Source organism: Amblyomma maculatum, chromosome 2 (assembly GCF_055883805.1).
Source record: "Amblyomma maculatum isolate TAMU_Amacu chromosome 2, ASM5588380v1, whole genome shotgun sequence".
In the NCBI taxonomy this organism is placed as follows: Eukaryota; Metazoa; Arthropoda; class Arachnida; order Ixodida; family Ixodidae; genus Amblyomma; species Amblyomma maculatum.
Genome location: NC_139345.1, coordinates 150,640,509 through 150,652,246, shown reverse-complemented (window position 1 = coordinate 150,652,246; position 11,738 = coordinate 150,640,509). Strand labels below are relative to the sequence as shown.

Here is an 11,738-nt window from a genome sequence, read left to right as displayed (position 1 = left end):
GGCATCTGCAGCCATAATTTTTTCTTTGGTAAATATTTCAAAGCGATGAAAAAATGTGCTGGAGGTACTCGTCCCAGGTCGGCAAGCAATACGGCCGAGGACGTACTGTTCGAGTTCACTTCGCGTTAGCAAGCCGCTCGTCATTCCTGTTTTATATTTCAATAAAAAGCACTCAAAAAAATGGCGCATCACTATGAATTTTCTGACAATCGCTATCATTCCCGTTTAGGTACACAGAAACAAAAATATGTTGGTTAGTGTCTAAATCTGTAATATTTTATTTACTCAGTGGAGTGTCGCATATTTTTGTGGCGCTAATTTTTGAAGTCATTATTAGGTACTAAGTACAAAGTAAAGCCGATATGATGAGCGTCAGGTACGAAATTTTATTCATTAAACACAATGCTCCAAATGCATGATACAGGGATTTAATGGCCTATATGTGGTGCTTGTTAAGAGCCGCATGTCTAAATATTTTGTCCTTTTACCTAAGCGCATAACCTTTACGAAGCGAAGGTTGCAAGCGCTCTCGTTTTAAGATTTCCTGTGCTCAAGGTTTAATGGCGGCTCTATGGTTCGGTTTTGGTTTGCTTTTGTGGGGTTTAAACCCCCGTCCCAAAGCGACTCAGGCTATGAGAGACGCCGTAGTAGAGGACTCCAGAAATTTCGACCACCTGGGGTTCTTTAACGTAGCCATGAAACCTTTAAATCATAGGTTTAAGCGGGGCTCGCCGAAATACATTTATATGAAATTTTACTCTTCATGCATCTTTCATACAAAACATTTCTGAGGTAATTATTTTGGAAGCTATGGAGATTTCTAAAAAAGTTTATCAAATTTCTGTGTCAAGGAAAGAAATATATAGTCATTGTCCTGCGCAGGCCTAGCTTGAAATCGGCGTATATTTCCAAAACGACGACAACCAAATTGTAGCCATTCTTTATTATGTACTATACATTAACGAGCGCTTTCTTCAAGACGATTTCAAGTCGATGCAAGGTTTGGATTTGCATCAACCATTTCCGTCACATACCACATCATTAACGCCGTTTGTAGCCATAGACATCAGCTGGCCAATTTCTGTATCCGATTTGCGCGCCGTATCCAAGTGGTGCGTAACCGGAAGCATACTCGGCGCCGCCATAGTTGTAAAAACCATGTCCACCATAAGAATACCCTCTGAAGGCCGGGCTGTTCGGTGCATAGCCGTAACGTCTGTACGGAATGTATCCATAGGCGCCGGCAACTGGGCCGTAAGGGTAACGCCCATATCTGCGGTAGCCGTGGTATCTGTTCGCGTAAATTCCGGGAAGCCTGGCCCCGTATTGCGTTGGGACGCCTCTTGCAGCGTATACTGCAGCAGCGCCAGGAACCGGAGGCACGACCGGCGCGGCGTTGAAGGTCACGTCAGCACTGGCACCTGGAGCGGTACCCGGTTCATTGGTGTCTACGGTGGCTCGAAAGCCGTTCGCGTCGGCCACGTAGTTCACCCTGCGGTAGAGACCGTTGATATCTCGGTAGCCGTACGAGCCAATCTTCGCGTTGTCGGCACCTCCTCGTTCGCTGTGGAACTTCTGGTTTCCATACTCGTCCACCGTGTCGTAACCAAAGCTGTACGGCTGTGGTGGCTGGGGTGGCTGGGAGGAAGAAACCAAGTAGTCATTGCAAGTGCTGAGCTCCTATCGGTACATTCGTTAAAACTGATCCTATATATTACCAATATGGCGGAGAGATATGTGTTCATATCTGTCACAAAGCATGCCTCGGCTATCATGTGTGCACTGCCCCTTTGGTAATAAGTTAGTGCATTTTATGGAAGGCATCACGGCTAAATTTGGGTTTCCTTGTATTCACACGCAATTGTCTATATATCTACAAGTCGTGTTTAACAGTTATAGTACAATAAACTCTCAGAACGAACACAGCCGATGTTCTTAGTCGTGAAACGCTGCCAAAACGACGGCTGGACCCTGCGCAGAGGACCCTCGGCATTTTACTCGCCTAATATAGCCGGCCTGTAAAAGTCCCAAGGATATTTCAATAAACTAAATTGGCAGCGAGTTGGGAATTAACCGCGCTATTTGATGCCATTTGCCGTACAGCTATGATGCTTTCTGCGTAATACAAAACTTTCTTTGCGTTGCCTATTTTTAATATATCGCAAAAAAAATCCACACAACGTATTGATAGAGCGTCACCAAATCGGACGGCTAACATGCGTACATCCTTGCAGAGAGCTAGCTATGCATACAAAATGTAATCAATCTCGGAACCCACTTTGCCTCAAAGTTCGCCACATTTTAGGCTTCCTAAACTTAAGACAATGCTCGTGAAAAGAAGAACGCGTAGTACAGGCTTCAACGGTAGCACCGTCCAACGATGTTTCCTTGTGTGATATGATTTGCAGGCTCAGAATCGTAACTATCTCATAATGAACACCGCCTTCGCTGCACATAGGTGAGCATCGAATTCGTCGCTCCGTTCCTGGTTTTCCTACTGAGTGTTTTACGGTTCCATATCATGACGTGTTTTTATTCAATCCTCCTCATGAGCACCGTTACTGCAAAGTGCTCGGAAACCCTTTTACGTTTTCCTGCGTCTCACAGAGTGAAGACGTACTTACGGATGCGTAACCATCGTATCTTCGGAGAGGCGTTCCAGCAGCTGGAGGCGCAACATAACTACCGCGACCCTGGAATCCGACGCGGCTTGCTTGTTGGTGGTGGCGGTATGCGCAGGTTCCAGTCGCCAAACAGGCGAGCAGCACTTGAATCTGCGCAGGATGAACACGGGCACGGGATGAACATGTTCACATCAGAATTTGACCATAGTGTTCATTTGCATGTTCTCTGGTCTAATGTTGAACAAGCCTGAAATTGCTCCAGCCTTTATGACGGAACTTTTCGTGGCGTCTTTGGGTTTTTATATTAGCTTGAGGCAGTCTAAACCGCTGCATAAAGCACCTAAGATGACAAGAAAGCCGCTATCATCTGTACAATTCTTCGATGCTTTGTTTTAAAGCACCGTTTACACGAGAGGCGGGCCAATGCCGCTCGAATGATATATTATCCAACTTTAACACGAATAAGGCCTCCAGAAGCTATGATACCATTTAGTCGCCGAACATTTGGAATGCGTGCTATGTGAAGCTCTAAAGGACACGAATACTAGTTAAAGAAAAGTACTGGGGCAAGACAACCATGCGAAGTCCGCCATTGGTCTTAAGTTTGTAGGGTACTGTCGTTTTTATGAAATCCTAATAACTGACGTCAAAGCTGACTTTCCCACTTATCACCACTTTCCACGAAATAGCTACTTTGCTCCTGCTTCAAACTACAGAAATCCAGAACCACACCAGCATGCGCCTAATTCTCTGCGGCCAATTAGCAGGACTTACTCCCTCTTTACATTCTGCATAGCATAGCAACTGTCAGAAAGCCATTTATCAATCAGTTAGCGAGATTTACTGCAACCCTGGGATATCTAATTTGAGCCCCAGTTCGATGCGCACCTTTCGAAGCATCTTAGCTGCACGGAAGGGCAGAACCAGCAGCTGGCCACGGCGGTGTTATCCAAGCAGCAAGGCGAAACTGAAGGCGACTCTCCTCTGCTTGCACTCTTAACACCGACAGCGTGTCTTTATACCTGTCATGGAAACGGCAGGCGCCTCCCTGGCCGTACCGGAGAACATTACGGCGGCAAGTCTGTGGTTGGTTTTGTCTTTGATTTTTTTTTTTTGTTTTTTTTTTACTTCTTACTCGCCTGCCAAGTCTTGTCATTTCCTGCGCCAGGCCAGTGACAGTTAAGATCTGCACGGAATAAGACCTCTTGCTAGGCATATACCACGTGAAGGAAGCCTTGCACAGGCGAGGGATCATTTCGCATTGCCGGATTTGCAGCTTTTTGTCGCAGGAAACAAGTTTGCACGTAATCTGCCCCGCCTGCTCACCGTCTTTCTCTACTAGTCCCATTACTTTTTATTACTTTTTCTTGACCTTCAGTAGCTGCCGATGGCATAATGCCGGTATAGTACACTAAACGAACCGGAAGGCATTAGCCACGCGTTTGATATTTAGCTACTCTTCATGTGCTCCGACCATTACCGCGCCTTAACCGCTCTTTTCCATTAAGCAATGTTTCCGCATATGGCACATCTGCCCTGCGAAACATGCATACAGTCTTTGGCGCAGTGCGGTTAGCTGCAGCTTTCCGTTTACAACTACTAGGTTTTCCTTTCAATATTACACGTGTTTTTCTAAAACTCAAATGAATCAAGAACAAATGAGTCTGTTCTATTTATTCAATGACTGAAAATTATACACTATGGGGTCCAGTGTCTTCAGCTTAAAAAGGCCGATGTCAAACTCAACGTGACAGCTAAAGTGAGGTAAAACTGTGTCATCTACTTCGTTCGGTCAGGCCTTCTTTTTTTTTTTTTTTTTTTGAAGTCGTAAGCGCACTTTTTACTTTCCATTTAGTCATTCTTATAGAATGGCCGGGTCCTGCGCGCGATAACGCAGTTCGAAAGCAAGGAAATAGTAGCCGGCCTATTTGTAGATTTTTCCAAGGCATTCGACCTGGTGAATCATGACATTCTGCTGCAGAAGTTGGACTTTTACGGTTTACGTGGGTGTGGACTACAGTTATTACAATCATATTTATCCCATCGATGTCAAATAGTCCAAATCAACAACTCGCGGTCACGAGTCCTGCCACTGCTTTGTGGTGTTCCACAAGGCAGCATATTGGGCCCCTTGCTATTTAACCTGTATATTAATGACATTGTTAACATTAATCACAACGCCAAATTTATTATATACGCAGATGATACTAGCATATTTTTTCTGGCAATAATATCGATAAACTCATCTCTGATTGTAATGACATCATAATCCAACTGCAGCAATGGTCCTCATCCAATTGCATGAAGATTAACGAAAATAAAACAAAAGCTGTTGTCTTCCGGCCGAAAAATAAACCTGTTCCTCCTCATGCCGATATTGTTTTAAACTCTCATCCTGTTGACATTGTCGATCATTTCAAATGTCTAGGTGTGATATTCACTGCCAATCTGTCCTGGGAAACTCATGTGAATTTTGTATTAGCCAAACTTGCTCGGATAACCGGGGTCGGTCGTCTCCGATACATGCTCTCTACTAAAACAAAACTATTGGTTTATAATTCTCTTTTTTATTCGCACGTCAACTACTGCCAACTCGTCTGGGGCACAACTACATTTTCTAACACACAAAAAATATTCCGTATGCAAAAACGGTATCTGCGCCACGTGTACAATGCTGGTTATAATGCAACCACTGCAGAATATTTTCACAGTGCTCATGTTATTACAGCTCACAAGCTATACCGCTACCGTTTGAGTGCTCGGTATAAATATGAAGTGAAAAAAAATATTCACAGCCTGGACGCCTTGGCACATTTAGAAACAAATGAGAAGTGTTATAATACTAGACGTGGAGAAAAATGGAAGGTTGCTGCACCACGCTTGAATTCTGGTATGGAGCGTTTGTGTTATTGTCTGCCATCGCTTTTAAACTATTATCAATCACTGAATTTTGATTTATTTAGCTGTTCCACTGTTAAACTCAGAGACATGTTTGCTGATTGACTAAGCTGACCATCTTTTCTGGTGTTTGTTTTATCTAGCATTTCTTTTCTTCTGCATAGAACAAGTATCTTGATATGCTTATCGCTTGTTTACTTTTTGTGCTGACGGTGTTTGTTTTACCTGGCTCAGGACCTTTTCTTTTATTCTGTATTTGATTAAGTGTTGATTTGTTTATCGCGTGTTGATTCTCTGGTGTTGCCTAGACGCTGCCTTATATATGGGGCTGCGGACTCGTCAAGCCGCCAAGTGGCAGCTTTTTTTCCGTAGCCCTCCATCTGTATAGCACCTGATGGAAATAAAGATTTATTTATTATTATTTATTATTATTATTATATGTAACTAATTAGATTCGTTGGCCACCTTGGAAATATTTATGCAAGACATATACTTTCTTTTTGTCATAATAATGTGGCAACCAGGCTTTTACCAAAGCAGGAAGGTACTTCTTATTTGTCGTATTAACGGTGGCAACCATGCTCTTACCAAAGCATGAAGGCACATCAGGGCAATATGGAAGAGAGACGGCGATTACACCGCGTCCTGCCCTGTGGTGTGCCCCGTGTACCCATAGCGTACTGGCCTTATTCCTCGTCCTCGATTCAGGAGAGCGTCTGGCGAACCGAAAGTATCTGATATAGGCGAAGACTTTCATGGCACAGTCGGTGGTGTTCAACTTTGACAGTATGCTAAAACTACCACTAAGGTTAAGGGCAAGGATGACGTTGTCATCGTTTTGCATGGCTGTGGGTCATATTACGTCCTCGTGTAGCTGGAGGAGGACATCCTGTACAGGCATGTGCGGGAAGAACCTGAGCTAGTGTACAAAGAGGCCCTTAGCCTCCATGTATGGAGAGAGGCTATACAGTACAATCGTCTCCATGAGCCTTCCCACACAGGAAGTCAGTGCGATGTGTCTCAGATTGTCAGTATTGACGGCCTCACCTGCTTTGGGGACGAAAGTTACAAGTGATCTTTTTTATGCGGGAGGAAGTGGACACCCATCCCAGATCTGATTTATGTATTCAAGCAAATGAAGGTAGGCCAAGTCCAAGAGGTTCGCCAACAGTTTCAACTTTCACTGACATGCAATACCGACCCGGTGCCGTACCTCAGCGCATTTTATCCAACGCCGCCTTAAGGCCATATAGCGCAAAAGGGGCGCCTAAATCGTTATTTGTCTTGCACTAGTACGTCTACGGACGATCAACTAGACCATATGTGCGGCAGAAATACCGGTGGCAAAGTGTCAGCAAGTTTCGCTGTAGTACTTGGCACCCGGTCTGAGCCCGCCGGAACTGTGTCTGCGTCTCCCCTCTCGTTTGAACGAAGTCGACGAGGCTGTGAAAGAATCGCCAAGTCCCATTTGTGCTCATCTGACCGCTTGCCGAATTGCAGCGTTCTACCCACTTTGATTCTGTGTGGAACCACAGAATTCTCCGTATAAGTTGTGCAAAGCGAGCTCTAAGCTTGTTATTCGTCTCTTGCTTGTTCCAATGCCTTGTTAAGCTCTGGCGCTCCTCCCAAAGATGAAAATTACTATAGGGATCTCGGATGTTTCCACGTAAACGAAACAAACGATGGTCGGTCAACCTTTTAAATTTATTTCGGAGTTTTATAAATTATTGTCTGGTGACTGGAAGGAAGAGATCTGCAATTAGTTTTGCTGCCAAATTTTTATTGATGCACAGGAAATAATATTGATAAAGAGGTGGCGTGACGCGCTTCTCTTCTGCTATTTTAGACAAATTTGGTCATGGATTATACAAAATATCATAAACTATATAGCTGAAAATTGTCTTAATAGGTACATCTATACAAGTTTTGTTTCGTTTCTTTTTTTTATGTTCAGATAATCTTGGCTTTTCTGGGTAACGTAGATGTTTTTATAAAAATTATCGCAATCGACCCAGGAAACGAAATTTTACCGACTTAGCTGCATTTATCTCAATAAAAGATAAGGGCAAAACGGTAATAATGCCATGGTATATTCTCAGCATGCTTGTCTATCAAACTGTTGAAGCTTATATTTATATACTCTTTTAAAACAGATATACAATCGCACTAATATCGGGAAACGAAATTTTACCGACTTAGCTGCATTTATCTCAATAAAAGATAAGGGCAAAACGGTAATAATGCCATGGTATATTCTCAGCATGCTTGTCTATCAAACTTGTCTATCAAAAATTTCTGAACGCAAAAAAAGACCCATTTTTAATATTTTCTAAAACTTGTCCGCCTATTCTCCTTTGCTTGAGTATTCAACATTATTAAAAATATATTGCATAATATTGATGCTCCAGTAGTTACGGTCAGTCGAATAAGTTCCTTACGCAAGGATTGGCAATTGTTGTAGTTCCGACTACTTGCCTCTAGGTGTATAAAATGCAGGCAGGACTGGATTTCTGGTTCTTAAAAAAAAAAACCAGCACAACGGGAAAGATGTTGGCGGTACTAAGGACGTTAATTTCGAGAGGATTTGATCAACGAATGAAGGGAGCGGCCATGAGCGCCAGGGTATGCGCGCCCCTGACGCTCGTTTAAGAGGCGGCGCAGTGAGACCTCGTTCTCGCGTCGTCGGGACGATGGAGTTCCAAACAGTAGTACCTCCCAGGCAGCTGTTCAACAGATGTGCACTGGAGCTTCGCTATTCTATCCTCCCTTCGTTCGCACCGCAACTAGACGCTGATAGCATGGCGGTGCAGGAAGCAACATCAACAAAGCGCTATTGGGGAGCTGTGAGCACCCGCTTCACCCTGGAGTAGAGAAGAATAGGTGGACAAAGTTTGGGCAACATAAAAAACGTTTTCTTTTGTCTCAAAAAAAAAAAAACTTATTATTCGTTGTTTGCTTTTTTTTTTAATTAGCGTGATCGCATCTTTGTATTGAAGCGTTATATAAATATAAGCTTTAGCAGTTTGATACATAAGTATGCTGAGAACATATTGCGGAATTATTGCTGCTCTATCAGAAACTAAAAGTCTGCAAGGTAGGTAAAATTTTCTTTCCTTGGCCGATTTTGAGAAAACTTATAGAAGCATCTATACTATACAGAAATGCCAAATTACCTGAACATAAATACATATATGCATATATTCACTCAGACTATTTTTACCTACCTGACTTTATTTACTTTCGCCTAATCGTAACCAAAATCGGCCAAAACAGCAGAGACGATTAGTGCGGCACTTCATCTCTTCCTCATTAATAATTCCCTGCACCTTTAAAAAAAATTTGGCAGAGCAACCAATTGCATATCTCTTCTTTCCAGTCATCAGGCAATAATATTGTTACAGATGAGGAAGAAAAAGCGTGCATTGGCACGAGCAGGAACGAGTGCGCAGGAACGAGTGCGATGCCATATCCCACCTTTAAATTTCTATCTTTACAGGTCTGGTTTGGCACTGTCTCCCGTCTGCGCATTTTGCAGTGAACAAGAAACATTAGATCACTTTTTATTGTTTTGCCGCCGCTTTGCTGCGCTGAGAAAACAGTTGATGGAAAGGCCATTGCAACAGCTTGGCCTTAGTTTAAGCAGCCCGACATTGTTATCATTTGGCGCCACCATCCTTGGGCGCAGTCACAGGTCTGTGTTTACCGCCATGCAAAATTTTTTACTGGACTCAAATCGTTTGCCTTGCTAAATATTTAAACATCACTTGTTCTACAATTGTAGTGTCAATCTCCCGTGAGTGTTACCACTTTTCACTTTATATTTCACTTATTTCCCGTTTTGTTTCCTTTGCTCTACCCCTCAAATCATTTTTTTTTCATGCAAGTATATCAAAAAAAAAAAAAATTTCTTTGCTACCCAATTCTTGGCCGATCCCCCTCTGTGGGTATGTGCCATAAGTTATTTGGACAACAACAACAACAACGAGCGCGCTAGGCCCGCCTCGATTCATTAAAATCATCTCAGTCATCGGACATCATCTCTCTTTTCTCTGTTCTCCTGTGCTCATCGGCTTACCACCCCGTAACATTTTGGTTGGAGTTGCGGGGTTGATCATCCCTCATCATCCTGTCTCATCTCGGAGCTTCCGCGCACCGCGTCTGCTTGCGTCGTCGCTGGCGTGTTCGTGGCACTCATCACTTGGCTCTTTACCAGCCTGCCGGACCCGACGCGACCCCTGCCCTGACCACCAGACACAACGAAGGAGAGGCCAAATGATCCCATCAACGCGAGACGCCATCAACACAATCACAGGACACGACGAGAGACCCGATCAACCAAATGACACAACTGCCAAATGCTGACCAGTAGACCCCTCCGACCTAAGAAGACACCACACATGAAGACATCACCCCTGCCCATGCCATGTGCTGCATGACTGTACCTCGGCCATTGAATTTTGGCGACTTGTGGCCCGAAAGCGTATTTATCAAGGCTTCATCCGGGAATCATTATCGCGAGAAGCCGTTGTCTTCTTCCCTTCGTCCTCTTCTATCTTCAATCATCCAGTCTATGGCAGAGGTCTTGGCTAGACGCCATTGCTGTACTTGCCCGTGCAGCCAGCCACCCCGATGAATGACTGCATCCGCAGATGAGGCAGCAAGGTGAGTGCTGATGTTCACCTGAGCCGCCTTCAGAAGCGGCAGCAGTCTGAGCCCTGCAGTGTTCACAGCGTCCAGGCTGCGGCCGCGGGAAGAAATTAGCCCAGTACCCACCGTACCACAGTGGTCGCAGGCGGAGATCGTCTTTTACGAACAGACGGGAAGCCGCTCTAAATTATGAAGCGCCGCCTGCGGCACAGGTGACTGGGGCAATCGGCTTTGTCCCTAGTTTGCGCATGGACAAGACTTTCAGCTCCTAGTTGAACGTTCACTGCACAGTTTCAGCCACCTCGCCCGGGGAGACACTATGACGCTCTTGCAAAAGTATCCGGGGAGCTTAGGGTGACCCTGAAACAGTAAGTTTGTGGCCTTCTACCGGCAGCGTGATGTCCCCGTGTAGCTCCTCCGCGGCTTCGACAGATTGGAGTGAACGCACAAGAGCGTTTTGGTTTCACATTGGCCACACTGCAAGTCTCGCAATAGTTGCGTCCTGTTGATGCTGCAAATGGCAACGGTAGCCGGCCACCATGCTACGTAAACTTCAAACACATTCCATTCTCAGCTATTCGAGATTGGCACTGATTACGGACGGGGACTACGACACTATTTGCCCTAATTGCGACTATGCAGTAACGGCCACATAGGCACATACACTTTGGGGGGAAGACCCCCTCCTCGTACCTTACTCCGAGGAGACCTGGAACCAACTTCTTACCTGCTCAGACAAGAAGACGTAGCTGGCACTTGTCTCGTGGGCCTAGAGCGTGGCCCCCTTCTGGGGGCCACGCCAGGCCGACATGCTTTAATGATCACACTTTTAGCAATAAAAGTTGTTTCTCTCTCTCCCTCTCTCCAGTACTTGCCAAATTACAGGTTACCTTCAGGTCAAAGGTGACTGGTGGCTGCGGCAAAACAATGATATCTTCTTTCTCGATGCGCGGCGTGCTTTGCGGCCACCACAGAGCGCTGTTGGCCCGCCACATGTTGCTGGGCAGCATCCGCGCCGGTTTTCTTCTAGTCCGCCTTCTTCCGTCCACGCCATACGCGAACTATATCATGAAGATATTTTTCCTTTGTGGAAGTAGTTTCTCGAGTTTGCGCAGCTTCCATGTTTACTATCTCTAGAGAGGTGGGTTCATAGCCCGTGATTCGGCCTAGGACCGCCATAGCCGGGCAATCCCCGAACAGGGCTGGTACAGGCCTTGCCGCCGTTGGGCTAGCGCCGCAGCGGCGTGCCTAAATCTTCAAGGTACCGAAGTCGGTCAGTGTCCATCCTATCTTGGCAAATATGGTGTCCACGGATGCATCTTATGTTGCCAGAAAGCATGACCTACAAGGCTTGCTGGAGGAAAAAATTGATGGGCCGCAAATAACAGCGATCATTGACAGAGCCGAAGTCGCATGCGACCACACCCACCGCCGAGACGCCGGATCTCGATTTGTCGTCATCCGGTGCTATTAAAGAAAATGCTCCGTATTCCGCCAAAAAATATTCGTGACCAACTGAAGGGGTGCCTTCAGAACAACAATGAAGAGTGTACGCCCTGTCCCACCCCT

At 45.2% G+C, this 11,738-nt stretch overlaps 1 protein-coding gene across 1 annotated transcript; it reads right to left on the bottom strand.

The window, feature by feature from the left end:
* Positions 1–1,022: 1,022 nt before the first annotated feature.
* Positions 1,023–11,179, bottom strand: LOC146200172 (uncharacterized). Its single transcript, XM_084592282.1, has 3 exons — positions 11,060–11,179; positions 2,625–2,774; positions 1,023–1,638 (listed from the first exon to the last, which is right to left on the bottom strand). Exons 1-3 carry the CDS (start codon positions 11,177–11,179, stop codon positions 1,042–1,044), a joined length of 867 nt encoding a protein of 288 aa, XP_084448408.1. The 3' UTR covers positions 1,023–1,041.
* Between the last annotated feature and the right edge of the window lie 559 nt (positions 11,180–11,738).